The 25,711-nt window shown below is 36.4% G+C and overlaps 1 protein-coding gene across 1 annotated transcript; it reads left to right on the forward strand.

Annotated features, from left to right (window-relative positions):
- Positions 1–882: 882 nt before the first annotated feature.
- On the forward strand, positions 883–17,944 carry ALX1 (ALX homeobox 1). Its single transcript, XM_075860087.1, has 4 exons — positions 883–1,120; positions 1,852–2,144; positions 13,356–13,484; positions 17,624–17,944. The coding sequence occupies exons 1-4, from the start codon at positions 883–885 to the stop codon at positions 17,942–17,944; spliced, it is 981 nt and encodes a 326-aa protein (XP_075716202.1).
- The last annotated feature ends 7,767 nt before the right edge of the window (positions 17,945–25,711 follow it).

Below are 25,711 nucleotides of genomic sequence, written 5' to 3' on the forward strand. Positions count from 1 at the left end.
TTACATTGAAGGTGATGGAGTGGACAACTAATGAAAACAATGCGTCTATGTCACAATATAGTTGTTGTTATTATTATTACCACTATTATTATTATTATTATTATTATTATTATTATTTGTATTGGTATAAATGTCTTACCAGAAGGTCCAAATCTGCTTTTCTCGTGTTGGTTTGTTTAGAATTCGCCTGGCTAGTGGCCAATTTAAAACCTTCGCCATATAGCCTGTTCTTATCGCTATGAATTGATGTTCCTTCCAACAGTCCCACCGCAACCTCTTGTGCGTTCTCCAAATAAGTAGCTCAAAATATACAGTATGGATCCATACATTCTATTATATCCATTTATTTATGTATAGTTCTACTCTATCTATCTATCTATCTATCTATCTATCTATCTATCTATCTATCTATCTATCTATCTATCTATCTATCTATCTATCTATCTATCTATCTATCTATCTATCTATCTGTCCATTTCTCTCTCTCTCTCTAGCATAGACAGTGCTGAACATGGATTGGAGATAGTAAAGAGTGAAACAAAGTATTTCTATTCAGAAAGAAGTATATAGCCCTGATATAAGCAGAGGATGTATACACCTTAATAGGGATTAATGACATTTACATGTATATAAGTGACATGTTAGGGATAGGATGGATTCAGGTAATAAGAGGGCTTCCCCTTTATTGGTTGTGAGCCCTGAATCATCCCCTTGTTTGGCTTGGGAGTTAGGGGTAGGGGGCGGGTGGAGCCACATGTTGGTGATGGGAGGCAGCTCCAGGCCTTGCAGCTGTATATAAGCCCCCTGTGGTCCCCCCTCCTGGACATTAGCAGCTCACACACTATTACTGCCTGTGTTATAATAGGAGGAGCAGCAGGCTACATGATTATGGATTATCATCTAAGCGACAAATTCTCCATAAAGACCCAGAGTAATAAAGCCGGCAGCGACTTCTACATGGGGGCGGGGGGCGCACTGGAGCATGTTATGGACACTATGGACAATGACTCCTTCTACAACAAGAACCCAGTGGGTAAATGTGTGCAGGCCTTCAGTGCCATCCAGAGGAACGAGCACCATGTGCGGATAGACAGGAGCCCCCCTTGTCAGGACAGCAATGGTAAGAAAAGTGGCAGCGAACGGGTTAAACTAAAATGCGAGCTCTACAAGTCAGTATATTAAAAAAAACATAGAGATCTGTAATAACGCTCCATCCATAACTGGTGTACATTACATAGAGCAGAGCAAGACGTTATGTAACTTTATATTACATGTAATGTGGCAATTAAAGATATCAGCAGTTATCTATCTGTAATAAGCAGTGATCTGTTACGTCATACATTTACCCATCTATCAATGTATTGATATCCTCTATGATAATCAATATAATCGATGATAATTCGTCTATCGGTATAAGGTATACTCATTGGAAATTATATATCAATACGGTTCTTAATAATTGTTAATAATCTGCTATTATAAAGAAACAGAACTATGAAAATTGTCTATTTTTAACATTTTAATGTAATCTATCTATCTATCTATCTATCTATCTATCTATCTATCTATCTATCTATCTATCTATCTATCTATCTATCTATCTATCTATCTATCTATCTATCTATCTATCTATCTATCTATCTATCTATCTAATCTATCTATCTAATCTCCCAGAATGTGTGGTATATAACAAGTAGGGTGTGAACATTGATATTTTATGATATATTCATCTTTCGGGGTACATCACCTAATATTCTCTACAAAAGTTAATTAGGTGAAAGTGAGTGATGTTCTCCCTGGTGGTGACAGTGGTGTGCCCCTGTTTTAACTTGATATTTCTGTCTATGGCAGTGAACTATGGCCTGGGTAAGGTGGAGGGGCAGCAAGCCGTGCCCCTGGAGACTTGTTGCAGTGTGCGGGTGTCGCCGGTGAAGGGCATGCAACAGGAGAAGGGGGATCTGGACGAGCTGGCGGATAAGTGTGACAGTAATGTATCCAGCAGTAAGAAGAGGCGGCACCGCACCACCTTCACCAGTCTACAGCTGGAGGAGCTGGAGAAAGTTTTCCAGAAGACCCACTATCCAGACGTCTATGTACGGGAGCAGTTAGCGCTCAGGACTGAGCTCACCGAGGCCCGGGTACAGGTAGGTGCCACCACTAAACCTCACAGCAAGATCCGGCAGTGTTGTCATGTGATCGGGGCAGGTCGCTGATCTGTATTTATTTATTTATATATATATATATATATATATATATATATATATATTGTAAATACCGTACACATTCACACAACATGTATGCATAGATATAATTCACTACAGCAACTTCATATAATGCGAATATAAGTGACTACGCGCACAGGGTTGTGAATGGTGTTCATTTTGCATTTACCATGAACATAACAGGGATTATGAAAGTTTTCAGGGATTATTGTTGTAGATTACATCCTTGGACACGTGATATCTAAGATTTTTATGCGAATTTTCTGGGACGTTTGTGTTATGTGACATTATTAGATGTTGTAGAAGTTGTAGTTTCCTCTTTTATGACCGGTACAACGTATTACAGGATTTTACTTTACTACGTGATTATGATTAGAAACAGAGCAGCTGATTTGACAAATTATTTTTTTTTATTATATCCTATCTATAGAAGTTTGGGCACACAAAGAGTTTTCACTGTTCATTTTGTTTTAGGACAGAAGAGCTGTAAACTTTTTGTCACTGATTTCTATATTATTGCAGGAAAATATTTGCACAGAGCACATGAATGGTGTTCAGATCTTTTAGTTGCCACTATTGCACACACCATATTAATATATGCCATATTGAAAAATGCTACACGGTTTATCACCCCTGCTACACCAGATCAGCACTGACAGGTTAGGGACACTTATAAGGGCATGACCACACATGGCGGAATTCCTCCGCAACTGTCCGCATCGATGCCGCACAGAATCTGCGTTGCAGATTCTGCAGCGGATCTGCACAAAATGTGCAGTACATTGATGCGGACTAGCTGCTGCAGACTGCGGGAAAAGTGCTTCCCTTCTCCCTATCAGTGCAGGATAGAGAGAAGGGACAGCACTTTCCCTAGTGAAAGTAAAAGAAATTCATACTTACCGCCCGTTGTCTTGATGACGCGTCCCTCCTTCGGCATCCAGCCCGACCTCCCTGGATGACGCGCCAGTCCATGTGACCGCTGCAGCCTGTGCTTGGCCTGTGATTGGCTGCAGCCGTCACTTCCACTGAAACGTCATCCTGGGAGGCCGGACTGGAGACAGAAACAGGGAGTTCTCGGTAAGTATGAACTTATATGTTTTTTTACAGATACATGTATATTGGGATCGGTAGTCACTGTCCCGGGTGCAGAAACAGTTACTGCCGATCGCTTAACTCTTTCAGCACCCTGGACAGTGACTATTTACTGACGTCTCCTAGCAACGCTCCCGTCATTACGGGAGCCCCATTGACTTCCTCAGTCTGGCTGTAGACCTAGAAATACATAGGTCCAGCCAGAATGAAGAAATGTCATGTTAAAAAACCAATACGCTCCGCACCACACATAACATGTGCATGACAGCTGCGGACTTCATTGCGGAACTTAGAATCTCCATTGAAGTCAATGGAGAAATTCCGCCATGAGTCCGCAACCAGTCCGCCACTGCTCCGCAACAGACAGAGCATGCTGCGGACACCACATTCCGCTCCGCAGCCTATGCTCCGCAGCGGAATTGTACGCATCGTGTAAACGAACACTGCTAATTTAAAGTGAAAGTCAATGGAGAAACGGCTCCGCTGCGGATTAACGCTGCGGAGTGTCCGCAGCGGAATTTAAGTGGAATTCCGCCATGTGTGAACCCGCCCTAAAAGTTCAGTCTACACACATTATTAAAAATAGGCACTAATTTCTTAAGTAAATTCCCAGGGTACAAAAATGAAAATAACATAAACTAATAATAATAGTTTTATATATATATATATATATATATATATATATATATATATATATATATATATATATATATATATATATATATATATATATATAATTATTCGGCACATATCAGTTGTGCCGTTGTTACATACCAAATTGCAACATTAGTAGCCTGACAACACATTAGGGATATGTTGACATAACACTACCAGGCATCCTCTTTTGAAAACACTGACAAATCCATTCGCTTCTATGGGATAAATACATCAGTTAAGTCATGATCTGTTTTTTTTTCCGCAGGATCCCCAAAAATGTGCACGCCAATTTTCAGGTCCTGAAAATAAAACCAGATAAAAAAACACAAACAGAAACATTTTATTATAAACTGCTGTACATATATTTGTAAATATGTTGGCACAGGCTGGTTCACAACTAATGACAAAGTTGTTCACCTTGTGCACTTGTCCATCCACAGCTGGACATTTGTTGCATGCAGCATTTTTCTCTCCAGCGCAGAGAGAGGTCCAATTGATGCATGGATGCCAAGACCGCTCCCATAGGAAAGCATTGGATTGGTTCTGGCATCAGTTTCCCTCTGGCAGAACCTGTCACCTGCCCAAAAAACTGCAATTGACATGCCAGATTGCAGGCGCCTCACAGTTTCTGCAACTTTTTATTTTTTTCTTCTAGCCCCCACCGTTGCTGAGATATCGGTGCCGTTATTTCTGGTGCCTGATATGCAAATGAGGCCTTTGACAGTCAAGTGGGCGGGTAACACCTGTCACTAGGTAAGGGGTAACCGCCCACTTGACAGTCAAAGGCCTAATTTGCATATCGGACACCAGAACTAACAGCCACGATATCTCAGGAACGGTGGGGGCTAGAGGAAAAAAATTAAAAGCATCAGAATCTGTGAGGTGCGTGCAATCTAACTGAGATGCCAACTGTAGTTTTTGGGGCAGATGACAGGTTTTCTTTAACAAACTGGAAATAAAATCGGATTGCTGGACTTATGTGAAGGGGGCCATATAGAAACATTAGCCATACATACAACCAGTCCAAACTATACTCTGATATACTTCAACAATTGATCATGACCTCCATCGACACATTAGTGGTTGTCATAGATATAGAAATTTTAATTTGTCAGACATTCTTGTGTTTGTTACATTGTAGCTGAAAATGGTAAAATCTTCATTAGATTTTTGCAAGATTTGTACGTCTTGCAGCTTAAACTGTTATGTTGAGTCAGACATAGATAAAAAAATTTTCCGTATGACTGGACAAATGGAATATTACATATTATCAATCCATTGCAACTGCCAAGCCATGCAGTCAATAAATAAATGAAATGTTGATGCTATCAGAGAATGATTGACAAATGGCACAATTACATGATTAGAAAGGCCCATATTTCATAAATCTTATTTTCTGATGCAGTTGTTCCCCTTTTTTGGTGCAAAAGATGAATATGATATAAATGATATATGTTTATGTACATAAATAAAATATAACATTTGTTGCGCTCTACCAGTTCCAACAATGTGAAGAGGGATGGAGGAGTACACCTTATCCTCCTCTTCCAAGAATAGAAGTCAATCCCCATCAGCTGGTATCGACTTTATACTTTTAATCCAAGATTTTCATTTGCTTGATTCATCTAAAATGAATGTTTAGAAAATGCATGTAGAAATATATGAAATTAACGTGGCATCTAACATAAAACCAACCCGACTCGTATATATAAGGCTGGATACACAATAAAAAAAATTCTAGTAGTGTTACCAGGCATAGCATGTCCCATTTTTTGGTCCTGTAAAACATGGTTCATGAACAGAAGCAAACTCATATAAACATATCTCAGAGAAATCAATGGAATAAAATAAAAACCATATAAATAACATAATAATAATAATGTGATTCCATCTGTATACTAACACAAATACAGAAACTAAAGAGAGTTCTCAGCATCTAGGAATGGTCTAGGCTATTATTATGTTTATTATTGTTTTTGTTATCATTATTATAAATATTATCAGTGCACATTAAAAGTAACAACTTTTTGCTGTAGGTTTCTTGTATATTTTATGCCACTGATATAAACATCTTCTTGTATTGAGCCATAAAATAATATCAGTTTGCATCAGTTATTCAGTTTTTTGGGATTTTCAGGACCCTTAAAGCCAGATTAGTAAATTGTGTCTGTATTTTTAAGCCAAAACCAGGAGTGAATTCCATAAATCTTTTGATTATACTTTTTCTGTGATGCTTGGTTATGGCTGTAAAAAACGGATGCAAAATACTGACAAAATCTGCAATGTGCAAAAGTGGCCTAAAATGTAACATTCATAGCATCACTTTGCATCCCACCAAAATAAATGAGATTTGTGAAAGGATCTTTTCTTTTACTATTTTCTTATAATTACATTTATCTTGTTTATCTTATTTTGACAGATCTTTTGTAAAAAATAAAAAAAAAAATACCAGAATCAGATCAATTTCTATAGGATTTAAACTAATTAGATAATACATCAGGATCCCTCAGGATGTTTTTGAGCAGGATCTAGAAAATGCAACAACTATATTTTTGGATTTTATAACAATAATAAAATAATATGATTAAAGACCGATAACAACAGATTGGAGAATGTAGCAAATACAAAAAAAAACTAAGCAAAAAAGATAATAGTGTAAACGATGCTTTACTCCAGCTTTACATGGCTGTGTTTTGACTGTTTTGGACAGTTTTTTGGGTGTTATGTTTAGGACTTTTTATATTTGAAAGCATGTAGCAACCTGATGCCACCTATGAGTGAACAAAAAAAAGTGCAGTTTTTGGGTGATTTAGAATATTCACAGTTTTTTCAGAGCATGCCTAATTTTATGAAATCACAACCTGCTCTAGGCGTTGTTTTTTGTGTTTTTTTTCCATTTACTACAATTTTTGTGGTTTGGAGTGAACGTTTGGTGTATACGCAAGGAAAATCTCCTGACATAAACATCTAACATTCCCATAAACTTTCATTAGCTAGTCATATCTGGGGCTTATGTTCGGTGGGCCGTTTAAAAACATAGTGAGAACCTAAAAGGCTTAATTTATTCAATCCCTTCCGCAAAGATAAAAACATAGAGACCTAGTGTGAACCTAACCAAATCAAAATGGAATAGGGCAATTTTTTTTTACAGTTATTTTTTTGTAGTTTTTTTAATGAAAACAACAAATCTTGATGGATTCTATTCAATTTGCTGACAACATTTTGCAGTAACTACAATACTATGAATACAAAACAAACTGCTAGCATAGAAGTGTCCTCAAAGTGTTGACCTGCCCTTATTGGGCCCTGCTTTTAAGAGGGACAATGAGAGGAATTTACTCTGCTTGCTTTTCTTGTAAAAAATCTAATCCTGACTGAATTGATACTGGTGTAAACTAATAGATTTTAGTGTGAGTTTGTGTTCTAAAAAAATTGAGAGCCATCAAAAAATCTATTCATCTGCATTTTTACTGGCGAAACGCGTGTAAAATACCATGAAGATTTAAACCCAGCCTTCCTGATGCCTACTGTATACAGCTCCACCAAAGCAGATTTTACAGATCTCTGTAGGACATGTCCAGATTTCCTCCAGTGTACTCAGCAGTGAATCCCACATGTGTTATGTATTTTTACTTCCCATAGATTGATGATGTAGTGTGTTTTCATATTATAGATTCTGGAATTGTTCAGTCATTGTAAAGGAATGTCTTTGTGTTAAACATACTGTCATGAAATGCAGTGGTTTTATCAGGCCTAGATAACCTGTGGCTCTTCAGCTTTGAGGAGTAACATGTCCCCCAGCATGCCAAGCTACCAAATGGCTTAACATGCTATACCAGGATCTGTAGTTCACCAAACCATACCAGAGAGTTCAGTTCCGCAGCATCGTAAATACCCGTACAAGGCTTGATAACCCAGGCAAGTACCTTTCCCTTGTGTAACAGATCATTAGGTTTAATAGTAACCTTCCTAGCATTCACCAGAAGTAAACCTGAACCTAATTTATCTCACCGGTCGCCTTTCCTGCTTCACATCAATGTAGTAATTGGCACCCATTTAAAGGAGATTGTCAAGGTCTTTTTTTCCCCCAGTGAAAGAGTCTCATTACTAAATTCTCCTAACATGTTCTCTCTGTTCCCTGGGGAGACTTCAGGAAATATTTTTTCCACCCACAGACATGATGAATACATTTACCAAGCTGAATTTTTTCCTTTCTTTTATTCCTAGGCATTTATTTCACCAGTACCATATTTATTGTCTCTCGGTAGCAGTAAATCTCTTTATTAACCGTTTGAAGGTAGATTTCAGCTAAGCGGCCTCCTGTCCACTGGGAATGATGGTGCTGGATACATATGAGAGTTGATGCTGAAAATGGCCCACATGAAATGACGCCATTACCAGCCATGCCGTGCTATGTATACCTTTAGGGGAGAATTTTTCATTACGCTTAGCAGTTTTTGGCTTTGAACTTAATTGAGTTATTTTCTACAAACTCTTTTAACAGCAAGGCTTGTTGTAAGTAAATACATCGTACCAATAAAACAGGTTTCTAATGGAAGAAATCTGCTTTCTATTTATTACGTGTGATGCAGGTTGTGACAGCACTACACATGTCATGTAGGATCTGTATTCTATTATATTCAGTATTAGCCATGAAGGAAAATACATTGGACTTTGTTAATATTATCACATTCACTGTTTAAAATTTCTAGTCCGTAAAAAGTAAAGAATATCTAATTAGTAAATAAGTCTGCGCTTCGGAACAAGTACGCCGCAATGTCCCACAATATAAAGGAATAAAGGACATGTGTGCCCTGTACCTCCCTAATATTTGCTTCAGTCACTATAAACAGCGATCATTTGTGGCCATATAGACTTATAAACCGTATGTAGCTATTTTGATGCAGTTTTTGATGTCTTTTTTTTCATCCAAAAACATGAGGGTATATAAAAAAAGAGAAATCAATAACTAAGCTCAATCTAAAACTGCACCATGTGAACATTTTCTCATTATTATTTTATGAGGCTCATATATCAAATGTCATTACCAAAAGAATTATAGCTAACAATTCATTAAATATAGATTTTGTAACATACATGATATTTATGAAATCATTAGCAAATTTTTGATACAAATTCCAACGATTCTGATGTCTATTTTATACATAAGAGAGGTGGTCTTATAAGTTTTTCTGAGGAACGTAGTTATTGAAATGCCACAATGTAATATTGACAGTCCTGTAGTACATTACAGTTATATGCTGTAGTAGAGTCTCATCTTTACAGCACCGGAGTTGAGTGGCTCATTTCAGATGCATTCACATATATAAAATAGAGGATTTGTTTCCTTTTTTTTTTTTTTTTAATCCAAAACAAAGTTGCTAGATGGGTACATTTGGTCCAAATATTGTGCCCATTGGGGTGCCCACACGACCCACCTGATCTCCAGACATATGTGAATGATCCCTTATATTATGTTTTACATGAACTTCATACAGTTGCACTGCTTGGTACTATCTAGAATAGGACAGAGCTCAGCAGCATGTTTTTTTTTCTTTTAATTCTGCCACTGCCAAGGGAGTCCTTGTGTATGTGAGTCATTTTTTTGTTTTTACATTTTTTAAATGCTAATTAATCTAATTGGTTTATTGATTTGTTGTTGTAGATACTTATAAACAAATAAAATCATCCAAAAAATCTTAACTTACAAAAAAATATATTGACCACAAAAAATGGAAAATTATTTCAAAGTGTTTGGAAAACTAATTCATAGGTTATCATTGTTCATCATATTTTTAATTAGCGTTTTTGGGTCCTATAGTAACTGGATCCAGACTAAACTAATGCAAACTTTATTTTAAGCATCAGTCTGATTCCCATAAAAATGTATTTCTATCTGCCACAGGATTCCTTCCTTTTTTCTTAGAATAAAATAAAAGTGCCCTGCATGAACCCAGCTATAAACATGTTTATGGCAGCTCAGCAGTTAGGTGTCGTGTGAAATATTACCTGATTATTTCAGTCTATATAAAGTTTTATTATTGGATTCTACAAAGATAAAGCTAATGCAGTGATGGAGATTGTGCTAAGCAAAGAAAGTAAACTACGGTATATAACCTAACATTAAAGAAAATTATTTAAAACTAATTTGTCAAATCTGAAAAAAGGAAACTATTTTTAAGGCCACATTTACACAATGCAGATTTGCTCAATATTTAGCATCAAATTTTTAAAGCCAAAACCTGGAATGGAATCTAAACACAGTTTGGCCATGTTCAGACGTGGCAGAATTTTTCCGCTGCAAATGTTGGTGCAGATTCGGGGCAATTACGCAACGAATCTGCTCCAATATTTGCATATTTGACAGGTAATTCAGACGTTGAGTACATCACAGCGGACTTGCCACAGATTTCAGTTTTTGCATTGCAGAGGCTGAAATCCGCAGTGAAATTCCGCTTCTTCTCCGCAACGTAATGAGCATGCTTTGGAGGGAAAATTCTGCACCGCAGCCGAAATTCCGCACAGTTATTTTCTGCAACGTCTGAACTAAGTTTCCTAAAAATGTATAGAAACAAATGTAAAAAACGTCTGCTGCAGAATTCCACTGCGGACTGTCCGCAGCGGAATTCAACAGCAATTCCGCTACGTCTGAATGTGCCCTTTGATGGAAAGATTTATACTGATCTGCGCTGTGAAAAAGTGGCCTAAGGCTAAGGTTAGATGAAGATTTGCTGTGCAATGACAGTAGCAGAAATCAATTGATTTGCATGTAAAATAAAAGGGTCCTATAACGGATTCAATTCATTTCAATGGAATGCAAACTTATATAAAATACAATTATTTGCATCAGTTTATATTAGTTTAGTCAGAATCCATTGTTATTTTTTAACAGGATCAAAAAACAAACATAAAACACAGTTTGCTTTGTCCACACTGTTATCTGATTTCTTTTTTTTTGTTAAAAATTAACCCACAATAATTAAATGGATCTCATTAATTTCAATGAGACGTAAACTATGTTAATCCTAGTGTTTGTATATTTTTTTACATATTTTGTAAAGAAAAAAAATAATAATTAAAGAAAAAATTATTTTGAAAAATCGTATTCATTTATATGTCATTGAAGATGTTTTTTTTTCTAGGATCAAATTTTTTTTATGGAACCTGAAAAAAGAACTACATCCAAAAACTGCTTGAAAAACGTACTTAACATGATATAATTGTATTAAGTGCATCAATTAAGTGGAAAAAAACCCACAAAAAAAAGCCTGTGTGGGCACAGCCCAAACGACATCTTTGGGTTTCGTAGGAGAACCAGATTAAAAAAAAAAGTACAGAGCACTAAATTTTTCTTTAAGCATTAGTTTCCGGACAGGTTGGATCAGTTTTACAAAAATAAAAAAGTTAAATAAAAAAATTCATGAAAAATAAATAAATGCTAAATTATTGCTAGTTTGAACCCAGACTTATATATTTAGGGTAGATACTATTGTAATGTATATATTTTCCTTAAGTTCTATATCAATACAATGTATTTGTCAAGTTGAATGTCGGTTTTACTGCCAAGTTGTTATTAAAAGCATATCGTGGATTCTGTGGTGCAGCAAGGTGCAAAAAGCCAACATGTTTAGTTGATAAAAATTCCATTTGCTATCAATATATTTTATAGGATGTGTTTGGCCTTAAAGAGCTAGTGCAGATCACCACATACTGTAGTTCTTCTCCCCTTAGATAAAATTGTAATTTTAAAAAGTTTTTTTTATTGTCAATATGTAGAAATATTTTACGACACTCAAAATCTATTTTTTTGCTTTTCATATATATGAAAGTAAGTAGAGATTTTTTTTCATGTTCCAAATTTATTATAAGGGGGTGAGAAAGTCTTGAAAGACCATAAGAATAAACATATTTACAGTCAGATTAATCTTGTACAGTATGAACTTTCTGCAGCTGGATGGTAAACCATGATTCATTTTCTTGCTGACCCGACCAACTTAATAAACATTAACTTTAGTACAGAACAATGAAGATCTTTTATGAGTTTGTCTTTGGACAATCTTTTTTGTTAGAAGGGTCCCCTGATGATATGTTGATCACAGGTCTCCCAGCGATCAGCTTTATTCTTTGAGGGAACCCGGCAGCAAGTGGTCAATTCCCCTGTAGCACCACCACAGGGGAAAATAAGCTTTACACATGACAAAATCAATAGTCTGTCTGTGTATTACATGCCAGAGTGTATTACAACTCAGAATTCCCAAATAGATTATTTAAAAATGTTTTTTTTCTAAACCAGACAACCCCCTTTTAGTCATTCTGTCCATGTTCAATTCCTGCTGACAACCTATAGTTCACACAGAAATCCCAAGCTAAAGTAGTAAAGTGGATAGTGTTTCTTTTATGAACCCCCGGATTGCTGCTCTTTGTCATTTTGTGAATGGTAATGTAAAAGGAAAAAAAAAAACACAAATAATGAAAAAAGTGTGTATACTAAGGAACTTCTCTTTGTAGTTTGTCTTGTATTACAGCACAAGAAATTGTTGATTGGTGTTGGCAGGTCCACTTGTAGATGTCTTTCTTTTTCCTCAGGTGCCCTGTGTCTCATGTCACCATTGTAGATCTGTCAAAGGACTGTTTTGGATGCCAGTTGCCAATTCCATTTACTGACTGTCACATGGGGGTTTATTCTCAAATGTTTAATGGCAACAGTTGTCACTGATGACATTATTCAAGGTTCTTATTGTAGAGAGGTGTCTGCTTGTTTCTCTGATTTAGTTACTATGTATAGTATGGCCATCTATTGGCTCTCTAAGCATCATATCAATGTAGGTTGATTGCTGATCTATCTATCTATCTATCTATCTATCTATCTATCTATCTATCTATCTATCTATCTATCTATCTATCTATCTATCTATCTATCTATCTATCTATCTATCTATCTATCTATCTATCTATCTATCTCTCTATCATAGACTTATCACACTGCATTAAAATGGCAAAAGTGTTAAATAACATATTGGGACCTTTAGCATCTGTGTGTATAAAAACATATCAGCATAGAAAAATAAAGAAAGGACTTGACGATGTATTATTGAAATCTAGATTCTTCACATCGTTTCATATCTCGGCTCTAGTTATAGCTTCACCAGTCGGCCCAAGTAATTTCCACAAGGCACTATTCAAGTGAGCTGTGGTTGCATACATAAAACTACCAGAAACAGACACCATCTCAAAGTTCTTAAAAATACACTTTCTAACAGATTATGTTGTCATATCATGTAGCTGATGATAGGTAAATGCTACCGTAGGATTCACTTATAAATTAGTGGTTAATACTTTGCATTCCTCAGGCACGTTCTTAGTAAAACCTTTTATCTTTTTTAGGTCTGGTTCCAAAACCGCAGAGCTAAGTGGAGAAAGAGAGAACGCTATGGCCAGATACAACAAGCCAAAAGCCACTTTGCTGCCACTTATGATATTTCTGTGCTGCCAAGGAGTGACAGCTACCCACAGGTAAATATGCACGATTCAAATATGACCGATCATGAAAAATGTGTGAAAAACAAAACTGCTGTGTAAATATGTCATCACAAAAAAATGGCACCAGTAAAGACATATATCTGTGGATTTATAGATAACAAGGATAAATATAAACCCAAGAACATCCATGTAAACACTCAATATATCTATATTATAGTACTAAGTATGATGGGCTGCTGAAGTCAGCATGGAAACCTTCCAAAATATCAGCAAAAGTACCTACATAAATGGTAGAAAGAAGTAATCCACTAAAGGTAATAGAAAAATCTTACAACTTGATGGTATGACCGTTCCAAAAAGAAATTCAAGAATTGATCAGGACTTCAGACTTCTGTGTCAATCAGATTGTATTTATTTCATGATTGAGGTTTCACTAGGTAGTACAGCAATATTTCAGGCATATAGTCCTGTAAACCTGTGTAGTGATCGCATTACAGCAAGCCTGATGAAGGACTATATGTTCGAAACTTTGTTACTGTAGATAGTGGAACCTTAATTATGGAATAAGTACATCCTGAATGCCACAGTCTGGAGTGCTGTTCACCTCCTGAATTTCCTTTATGGTGCAGTCACAAGCGGCAAATTTTGTTGCAGAAATTTTCTGAAATTGAAAATCAGTACCATTCAGTTGAATGTGGTTGCTTCTGCAGCAAGTGTAGGGATTGCTGCAAGTTCAATTCAGATGAATGGAACTGATTTTCAGTCGCAGAAAATGTCTGCAATAAATTCTTCCGCGTGTGACTGAACCGTAACGTTGTGGATCCTATGGTAGTAGGGTCCGGAACGTGCCCATAGGACTCACAACTATAGTGTCAGGAGACAAGTTTGTAAATTTTTTCAGTTATTTTATGACCTTTCTAGGTGAAATCAATTTTCAATAATCGACTTTTCTGATCTGTTACTTTAGCAACGTAATGTAGTACATTTTTTTTTTTAAAAGTATTATGTTTTCTCTATGGGTTATTCCTAAAATGTCAATATATTTGTGAGCATGTCTTTGTGGATATACACCTTTATTTTATTTGTAAAACCTTTCCTGCAAATATTTGAATACTTTTCAGCATTCAGTGGCTGTTTAGCCAATGCACCTTGTTTTATAACTGTCTTACCAACACAAAACCTGGACCTCCCACAGTTTATAAGATCTGGATTTATTACCTCATAGGCTTCTATTGTTTTCTAACTCCGGTTGTGGTAAACCGAGGGAGTTTTGGACGTTGGTTTCGTAATATGGGAGCAAAACGGCAACCGTATTATGCCTGTCTGAAAGGTCCCTTAGAATAGAGCAATATCTTAGTAAATGTGGAGTACAAACTTTCCACCATACTTTCTGATGTCGTTAAATTTTTATGTTAGATACATAACCCGTAACTTATTATCAAATCGTTAAATTAGCTGCATTTTCTTTGTCAGCACATTGCCAAAGCAAAATACCAGGTCATGTGGCAAATTTATTATGTTTTTCCTAAAACTTTTTGCGTCTACCTTGACAGTTTTGAAAAGCGTAGAAATGGTGGTGGCTATGATGTGTGCAAAATCTACCAAATTTACTAAAGACATGCACCATTTTTTGGTGAAAATTCTTAAAATGTACGCTAGCAATGAAGTGGCATAATGAAATTTGTCTAACATGCCTAGTGAGCTGTGCTAAATTAATTATGCCACGTGGCATTTTGATACATTTGGCACAATTAGCTTCATTATTGCCAACTAAATTTTGATAAATAACCCCCTCCTATTTTGTCATTGAAAGTAGATATTTTATAGTAGGATGTAACTCAATGCCTGAATGTCCACTAATGCCAACAGGTACCTCGCCCTACATATCGCCAATAATTAATAATCGGAACACCTAATTAGCAAAATTTTATTTTTTGTGTCAAAATATTATTAATATTATTATTGGCAATAAGAATATAATGTAATAGGATGTAAATACCCGCAACCAAATCCGCCAATGAGAAATAAAATTTACCTTTATTTGCTACTTGTATTATATTGTTATTTTTTCTTTGAAACTAAGATCATTATTGGGCAGCGCAGGAACAGACAAAACAGCGCCGTCTCTCGCCCTTTGTTAGATTTATTTTCATTAACCCATTTTCTGCTGTGAGAAATCGCCTTAATGTAGAACTAGAGGGAAAAATAAGAAGACGGCTGCCAGATCTGGAGGCACAACAACTAAAATTCTTTAAGCTCAGAAGTATTTTTACTGTAGGTCCTTTGGCTTTGTTGACTGCTGAATAAATAAACTGTTGGATATAAGATAGTATTGTACCTTTGGGGACTTTTTTTGTGAACCTTGGCCCCCAGTGGTAAAGGATTTGCTTAAAATAACCTTTTCCAGCCAATACATCTGTTTTCATTTTTTCTCAATGACTATTCTGCGTCTCCCCTGCAAGACAAACTTTTCTTATCCTTCAAAGAGTTGATGCTGAAAGAGAGAAATATGTTTCCTTGATTTTAGGAACTTAAATGGATGCTGCCTATGTACTCTACACACTATTTATATTCTTCACTCTATATCATTTATTTGATGTTTTTCCTACAAATAACAAGTCATTTATATCCGCATTAAAGTACAATAAATTTAGCATTACGCTACAAGATACAGAACGACCATGCTTTTATTAGGTCTAGTAAGGGTGGTTCTCAGTCTGGTTTTCTATATTTTAATCAGACAAACTCCCTATAATTTATCACTCTGACATTCGTCTAAGAGATCATTCAAGATATCCCTTCTATACTCCAAAATAAGGACTGGATCAAATAAAACTTTATCCAGAGGCGAAGCTATAGAGGCTGCTGAGGTAGCAGTCACACCCTGGTCCTGATGCCTGAGGGGTTCAAAGGCCAAAGGGACAACAGTATTATAAATGACTCATGGTAGGTGGAAAGTCCTGTTCCTGATTTTGCATTAGGACACAGGAGCTTTAGTACTTTGCTTTCTACAAGTCGAATAATGTTGGATTCTGACGGATCCACAAATTTTTATAATTTCCTACTACAGAATATTGCTTCTACGAAACCGTTTAGTGTGATGACACAATTTTTTTTTTTACATTTAATCCCTAGTCTAAAATGTAATATCCAGGGCTATGAGAGCAGCAGTCGGGGTACGTTGAGACTGGTAGTTTTATGCTGTATTGTAGAAAGTCTACACTGTATTTATACTATCATGTACCTGTTGTTGTTGACTTGAAGACCACTAACAGGTGGAAATTCAGCCATTACTATGAGATATTTATCCATAATGTCCAAAGCTGATATAAATCTATTACACATATGGTTACAGTATAGTAAAGGCACATATAGTTGTGAAATTAATGTTTGTCTCATTGTCAGTAGACAAACAATTGGCACCCTTGGCACTCAGTTTTAACACATTCTGGATGGAAAATGACAAAGCTGTCACTCTTACCCATGGTATAACGATACCCTAAAATAAGGCGACTCCAAGCAAATATCAGCGACGTAATATGTTCAAAGCATTGGCTATATACATTAAATGTGTTTCAAAGATTTTATTAAGTGAGGCACCATTAACACAAGTAATGCCTTCATTTACGCATATGCACTGCAGGGAGTGAATATAAAAAAGACTCTCTGCCGGCAGCAGCACCAAAGATCAATGCTTGGGTCCGGGAGTTTATTGTAATGAAATCCCTATAAAAGCTTAGTAAGAAGAGTTTATCAGGTGTGCAATGTAGAATTATTCCTATAAGGGGTAGTGAAATTTACGAAAATGCATCATTTCAATTATTTAGCAACTAGATGAATAAGGAATAAGGACAGGTGACCTGTGATTTACTAAGACAATACCAGGGACAAATACCAGAAACACTACACGTGGGAACATTTATTAAAGTTCGAGTACAACTCTTAGTACTGGTGTACCATATATTGAACAGAATACGGAACATTTTCTTACCTGCTTTATTTAGAAAAGTCGGAGAAAAAGTGAATAAATCAGTGCGACAAAATTTTTTTAATTGATGTTTATAATAGGAAATATGGCCATTTAATGGAGATAAAGTGTCTTAATTCAATAGTTTTATTGCCTAATTGTTTTCTGTTTCTTTAAATCCTGATTATTATTTTTTTTTTTCTAGATACAGAACAACTTATGGACAGGCAACCCAAGTGGAGGATCAGTGGTGACTTCCTGTATGCTGCCTCGTGAGCCTTCTTCTTGTATGTCCCCTTATTCCCACTCTTCTCGTACTGATTCTTCATATACAGGCTTCACAAATCATCAAAACCAGTTCAGTCACATGCCACTCAACAATTTCTTCACTGAATCATTATTATCGGGCGCTACAAACGGACATTCTTTTGAAGCTAAACCAGAGTTTGAAAGGCGATCATCTAGTATTGCAGTCCTTCGAATGAAAGCCAAAGAACACACAGCAAATATCACATGGTCCATGTAAATTATAATTTTTTTATTTTTAAGAATTAAAGTGAGTACACTCTATTTTGTAATATTTAACAATGTATAAAGACAGTAAGACGATTATGTTGCCAATGTTCAACTCATGGTTGTTGTATTTTTTAAAGCTTGTAAACTATTTCATTTGTAAGAATAAATCGAAAATTCCCTTAAATGTAAAGGTCTTAATCATATTTTATAGACAAAAAAGGAAAGTATAATATATGTATAGTGCTTCACCTGTCTAAAATGGTGTTTGCTTTAAAGGGCTTTCTTTGCCTTTTGGCAATTCGTTTTTGGTAATTGTTTATTTGCCCGCCAACTACCTACACGTAGGTGTTCCATAATGTTTTGCTTTAAAAGGTACACACCAATAATTTTTGGCACTAAATTTTAATACAGTTTTATCATAGTCTACGAAGCGACAGTTTTTAAATAAAGCAGTTCAAATGGCTCTAAAACTGTTCCTAAGTATAGTCAATGAGGTGAAAAATAGCACTTATACACCCAAAAATCAAACAAACACATGGTTCTTTGTCACAAAGTGTCAGAGGGATTTTGTCAAATCCTGTTCACCTTCATATAGAATCTAGATACAGGGGTAAAAGGGGATCAGGGCCTTAGACCAATTCGGATTATTGGTTACAAACTCACGTTACATGTATCTATTAAAACTTGTTAGCATTTTACATACATTATTTAATAAAACATTATGCAACAATCTAATATATTGGGGCAGATATACTAATACTGTCTAAGATTTACACAGTGTAAACTTAGACCACGCAGGCTCAAAATGTGCCAAATTCATCACAGTGGTGCACGCTTTATGATAAATTTGGCACGTCTTGAATGACCTGTTAACCACTTTTCTCTTCCTTATACCACCTTTAATTTGGCTTATTTTGCGACAGAATTTTGTGCTACATTTTTGGCACAATTTTGTTGAACTTTGTCGCATTTTAAGTCACGCTCATTTTTTGCTAAGCCATGCCCTCTTTTCAAGAGACTTTTTTAAAATTGTCTATTGAGGTACAAATATCTGTTCTTTTTGGTGCATTTGGGTAAAAGATATGTCTTAAATTAGATGCAACATTATTTGCCAGAAATGTGCAACATTCTGGCACTTTCCGACATATTATAGCTGCATCCACATTAGAACATCTGCCCCATAGACTATTAATTCTTTACCGTTTTCAAACTCTCTCCTTGCTGTAACTAAATGAAAACTTTATTTCTACAATCTATCCAGGTAATCTTCTGTGAACACATTCATCAGTAGCACAAATGTCTCTCCTGTCTAGAGTTTGGTACAATGGATCAGTGAGCGGTGAAGAATTAATACACAAATAATATTAGAAAGTTGAAGAACTTTTGATTACATAATGATAAAATTTTATTTACGTGGAAATCTTAAACCACTTTTTCTTTATTCATTTATACAAGGCATTTACAAATTAACATTTTACAAAACATATATAAAACATTGCATACTACAACCTTCCTTTCACATGATCTCTTTAATCACACATTGGAAAAATACAAAAAATATGTTTTTAGTCATTTTTGTGTGCTCAAAGCCAGAAGTTGAACCTCGTGGTAACCAAACAAAATATTTAAATTTTATCCTTATACTTTTAAAGATCTTATAGCAATTCTAATTGCCTTTGAAATCTGTATAATTGTACTTGATAAAAATAGAATCCTATTATATCCTCGTATTATTGACTAGAAATAACATATGGAGATCAAAACAATTTCCATTTTGATTAGGCTTGCAGTCATAGAAAACTTGAAGGTCAACATGAAGAATATTCTAAATCATTAATGCGACAATGCAGAGTTGATTGAAGTATGTTCGGTCCCCTTCATGCATATTACTATGTTGCAGATATAATTTCTCTTGCTGGGTATGAAGATGCTGATGGTATTGATGGCTGTTCCATGCGCACATTTCCTCACATTTACCATGCCATCATTACTACTTGCTACTATTTTCATAGTTGACAGTATTTGCTTTAAAGGGCACAATTGTGGTAGTTAGTTTTCTCTTTGATTATAGCACTGTCCAGAAGAATTACGCAGAAAATAACCCTCCCTTACTTAACTACGTGCAGAGAGCAATTTATGTCAAGAAGAATTTCCTTGCGCTGTAAAAATAAAGAGCAGGGGTTACCTAATAGAGAGAAGGCATACATAAGAAGCAATGAACATACTGAAAGAGTTCATGAAATGAGAGGTTTTCATTTGTTCACTGTATAAGAAATAACAGAACATAAACTTATAGTAACGTTTACAAGGCAATAGAGAATAATCTACAAAAAGTATCTTTAAGGGCCTGTTCACATCAGCGTTGGCTTTCTGTTGAGGGGTTCCGTTGGAGGTAGTCGACTGCGCTATTGATTCCGTAAAAAAACCCACAAACCTAACCTGATGGAATGGTGCCTTTCCGTTGAGGGGTTCTCCCGACGGAAACCTCTGACGGAACCCCTCAACGCAAAGCCAATGCTGATATGAACAGGCCCTTACAGATTCTTTTGAATTTGTAGCGCACACACACACACACACACACACACACACACACACCGATACTCAAGAGAGGAAACAGATTCACAGAGATTGAGTTTTTGGCAAATTTCAACAATTCTTTCCATCTATCTATCTATCTATCTATCTATCTATCTATCTATCTATCTATCTATCTATCTATCTATCTATCTATCTATCTATCTATCTATCTATCTATCTATCTATCTATCTATCTATCTATCTATCTACCTATCATCTATTTATCTATACAATTAATAGATAGGTAGTGATTTAGAAAAAGAGATTGGGAGTAAGAATTGAAAACCCAATTCGACAGTAAATCAGCAAAGGGGATTTTTTTTGTTATTATTTTATTCAATGTAATACATACAATGTGTTAGATGGATTTATATATATATATATATATATATATATATATATATATATATATTTATATTTGTATAATATGCAAGCTATCATAATTCTATAAATGTTTCCACTGAAGGCATTAAAATGTCAGAAATGTACCAAAAACCCTTGTGGAAAATGAAAGAAAAATATGTTGCATCTGGAGAGTTGCTGCACGCTTTGATTTACTCCTCCTCCCCTTTCCCCTGTCACATTCCAAACTACTTGGGATGAGTGGGAAAGTAATGATCTTGAAAAAAAGTCAGTTTTGGAGTTCATAAATGCAAAATACATGGACTATAGCGGAGATGATTTAGGAGAACGATGTTGCCTGGAAATGGGGGAAGATTAAAGGGGTTTTTGCTATGAAGGACATTTATGACATATCCACAGGATATGTTAGATAGATGCTGGTCCCACCTCTGATAGCCGCACCTATCCCCAGAATGGGGTCCCCTAAACCTTGTTCTAGCTTTTTGTTTTCACGCTGCCTCCCAGCCACTTACTGATTACATGGTCGGGAGTTATAGAAAGTTTCTATTTCCGTAAGTCCCATAGTAGTGAATTGCAGTTACAGAAGCAGGGGAGCATGCGAGCTACGCTGTTTCTGTAACAACCATTCAGTTCTATGGGACTTACCGAAACAACGTAGCTCAGTGAGTTACGCTGTTTCCGTAACTTCCACCAATGCAATCAGGAAGTGGCTGGGAGGCAGCGTGAGCACAAAAAGCTAGAATGGGGTTTAGAGGGCCCCCGTTCTAGAGATGGGTGCCAGTCCCAGAGGTAGGACCCGCATCTATCTTACATTTATGACATATTCTGTGGATATCCTCAGAAAAAGCATGGTTGAACAGCAGCACACGTCTCCCAAATTTCAATCAATATACTCCTTTATTGGTCAAACATCCAGTAAAAAATGGCAACGTTTCGACCCGTGACAAGTGGAGGGTCTTTCTCAAGCCTAAAGCTTTAGGCTTGAGAAAGACCCTCCACTTGTCACGGGTCGAAATATTGCCATTTTTTACTGGATGTTTGACCAAATAAAGGAATATATTGATTGAAATTTGGGAGACGTGTGCTGCTGTTCAACCATGCTTTTTCTGAGGATTACATTACGTCAGACTGGGTTTGTCTGATTTTACAGCGTGACACTGCTCCTGATATCGGGATTTGTGCTGCTTCAAATATTTTATTTATTGGATTATATCCTGTAGATATGTCATAAATGTCCTTCATGGAAAAACCCCTTTTACTAGAATATATTCAAATTCATTTATGACTATAAACCTGAGAATAGTGGAAATTGTTCTAGTTTTATTTTAAGCAAAAGTAAACATATATTAATTGATGTTTTCTTAATTATCAGTTTTATATAGACTGTAATGTATATTGTGGGATTCATAATCTGCAGTAAGTATTTGCAGAGGTGTAGTTTAACGGGTATTCTCATCTCTCCTTTAATTTTTCCCCCCTTAATCAACATTGTTATCACAAATTAAACATATTCCATACCTTTCTAGTATTTTCATACCCTCTCTTACCCTCTCTTACAGTCTTCTGTTCCGTTTCTCGTTCCCTGGCTTATCAGCTTTAGTGGGCGGTACTAAGCCCTTCCATTCATGACCTGCAAGCTTACATAGTTACATAGTTAGCACGGCTGAAAAAAGACACATGTCCATCAAGTTCAACCGCTCCTCATGCTGCTATGTAAACACGGAAGAAAGAAAAGGAGCATACGGGCCTATACAATAAAATATAACTTTATTAACACTTACACACAATGTAATAAAAACAGGTACAAAAGGACAGGAGGACACTATTACAATTACAGTGAAAAAGGCACGTAGTGGCAGACTGTATAGTAGTACAAGTAGATAGCATCAGAGACTCCGAAAATGTGACTATAGAGTATGGCCGATATTCATATAAACAGCGCTGGTTTTCCAATCATGGCATAATGCCAGTAATGCAAAGCAGTGTGCAAGGAAAAAACTAGTATATTAAAAAATGAATAAGTCGCTAGAAAGTCAGATAAAGCCAAAAACTTTTGTCCTCTATTGCAGAAAGAGTCTCTTACCCATAGTACAGTCTGGCAGTCCTGCACAGGACCCCAACGCGCGTTTCGAAGGGGTTTGTAGTGTCGAGTGAGCTGCTGTCTTAAATACACAAGGCAGCAGCTGACATGGATGTTTGTTAAATGCCAGGAGTTTGTTGGCGCGCATCTCCCGTCGAAACCGGAAGTGTGGCAAGCCCCACTTCCAGCCCCCAGCGCCGTAGCGCACACTCAGGATCCCCGACGCGTACAGGGATCCTGGGCATGCGCAGCGCGCTATAGGGGCATGGACGGGGCCAAACACAGATCAGTGACGTACAGAGGAGGCGCGCTCCTCATTGGACATGGAGCAAACAGGAATACACGGAAGTAAGTATTTAGCATGTAACATACATAATGATCCGCAATAAGTGTTAATATACAGTAATTATCCTTATATTTAAAAAGGGATAGAAAAAGGAGATCTTATCAAGACAGTGCGTGCCAGGAGACGAAAAAACATCTATATTATTAAAGTCCAATATGACAATGTGTAATACACACCAGGAAATATATAGAGGCGATCTATTAATATCAAAAAGTGAAAAAACAAAAAAATGTAAAAACAAAACAACATAAAATATGACTAATATCGTGGTACAGGACCGCAAGATTAGATAAGGGGAGAAAATAAACTCCCAAGGACAAACAAAGTGCATAAAGATGTTTGAATAAACACATTTGATAGAACAAGGGTTCACAGTATGAGAACCCCAAAAGTGATACAGCATGTTCCATGTGGTCATGAACTCAGTATGAATAGCGATCATGGAACATGAATTGTGTAGAAAACACGCACAAGGGTAATACTAAAAGAATAAAAATATATATTAAGACAATGTATACATAATTTTAAAAAAAAGGATAATTATCAAGCAACAACATGTATCATGTACATATATCTATGTATGCATCTTCTCTCGGTACTTCAGGGGTATTCCAGTTTTGCAATTCATATATTTGTTCAAGGGAGGAAATAAATGATGCATCAAACACCTATGTACCATAAACAAAAGACACAAAGTTAAAAAAAGATAAAAACATATGAAGGTAGGGTATGTATTAGTGGAACTAAGTACATTAAAGAAAAGAGGCGAAATTAAGTTGCTCATTTAGGCCATTTGGAGTCAGGGATCCCAATTTGATGATCCACATGCACTCTTTTTGGGCCAAGATCTTCTTCAAGTTGCCCCCTCTGATGCCGCAATGAATACGTTCTATTCCGCAAATTCTAAGGGAGTTTGGATTACATCCATGGTACTGTTTAAAATGTCTTGGCAGTGTATAGTATCACTAGTAGCATCGTAAGCTTCAGATAGTGGCCACTTTTACCTTAAGCCTAGTTCACAAAGAGTTTTTTTGCAACGTTTTTTGCAGCCATTGAGGACTGTGGGCAATAAACGCTGCGAAAAACACTTTATCTGCCTCCCATTGATTTCAATGGGAGGTCAGAGGCGGAACTGTGGCAAGAAAGGACATGCTACTTTTTTCCTGCGAGTGGTTAAAAGCCGTCCAGGGAAAAAAACGCCTCTGCCTCCCATTGAAAGAAATTGGTTATGATTTCGGCTGTTTTATGGCGCTGATTCTGACTCGGTTTCATTGTTTTAGTAACGCCTTTCTCACATACATATAAGCAGACATATAATAACCATAAACATATAAGCACACATATAAAATAAAGATGAGAAATGAATGCATCTATGTATAAGTATATTTGCTGCAACCAACAGAGTTCGGCATTAAAGCTACTATTATAGTTTCAGTGTATGATGTCTATTAATGTACCATTCTTTGTGGAAGACCGAAGGCTTAATTAAACCAAGCGCCAGGAATATGCAGCTGGTGGTTGACATTCGCATACTAACAGGAAAGTTCCTCCCATGAGGTGCTGGTTTAAATCAAGTGCATTAGATGCAGAGTTAGTGTCTGACATGTACATAGTACATGGAGGTGCCTCCCAATGGCTAACAGGACCTCTCCATTATAGTTTTGGAGATAGTGCCATTCAGCCCCTGACAATGGAGTAAGTGCTTTCACGCAGCCTCTGTGTATACCTGATCCACCAGTGATGTAGCAATCCTATGTGTATACACTGGGTTCTGTAATATAATCTTAAAATAAAACTACTGAATACTTAAAGTCAGTCCACATTTGTAATTTAGGCTCGGTTCAAACTGCATTTGAACCCTACGTTTTGCATATACCCCGGTTAAAGCTCCCTGTATAGCTCCACCTGAGTGTGGTACACATCCGTAAATCTTTTTTTTGTTGCCTAAAAAAAGCATAGGAAACTAAGCTTTTCAATGCAGAGTCTTCCTGCAAAAAGAAGTATACCGCGCTGTTTCAACATGAGAGCCCATGAGCTACATTTGCCACTGGATGCTTAAGCTTCCGACATAAAAATCTGACGGAAGGCTCAGACGTGATGTGAGCAGAGCTTTAGTCTGCATACGTGCCAGGATGCCAAGATGGTGTTTTTTTGTTTCTGTGGTAACATAAGGTGGTATCTCCTATTCTGCCTGCATAGTGATCGTGTACCAAATAATGGTTTAATACAATATAATGAGCGTAGTCACAATGGGGGAATTTATTAAGAGATATACCCCACTTAAGTGGCGATATAAAGGTGCAAGTTTTGCTGCATGCCTGTTTTGTACAAAAATGTGCAAGTGTTTACCCTTGGGCAAGCTTAGCGAAGGGGCTCGATGAATTTACTTAAATTTACACCAGAAAATGTTG

The sequence above is a fragment of the Rhinoderma darwinii genome, chromosome 3, assembly GCF_050947455.1.
Source record: "Rhinoderma darwinii isolate aRhiDar2 chromosome 3, aRhiDar2.hap1, whole genome shotgun sequence".
Taxonomy (NCBI): domain Eukaryota; kingdom Metazoa; phylum Chordata; class Amphibia; order Anura; family Rhinodermatidae; genus Rhinoderma; species Rhinoderma darwinii.

Bases quoted from the DNA above. Each gene is read 5' to 3' on its own strand.
- ALX1 (XM_075860087.1), top strand. From the start codon at position 883: ATGATTATGGATTATCATCTAAGCGACAAATTCTCCATAAAGACCCAG. The intron at 1,121-1,851 runs GTAAGAAAAGTG...TGTCTATGGCAG, and splicing joins CCCTTGTCAGGACAGCAATG to TGAACTATGGCCTGGGTAAG. The intron at 13,485-17,623 runs GTAAATATGCAC...TTTTTTTTCTAG, and splicing joins GGAGTGACAGCTACCCACAG to ATACAGAACAACTTATGGAC.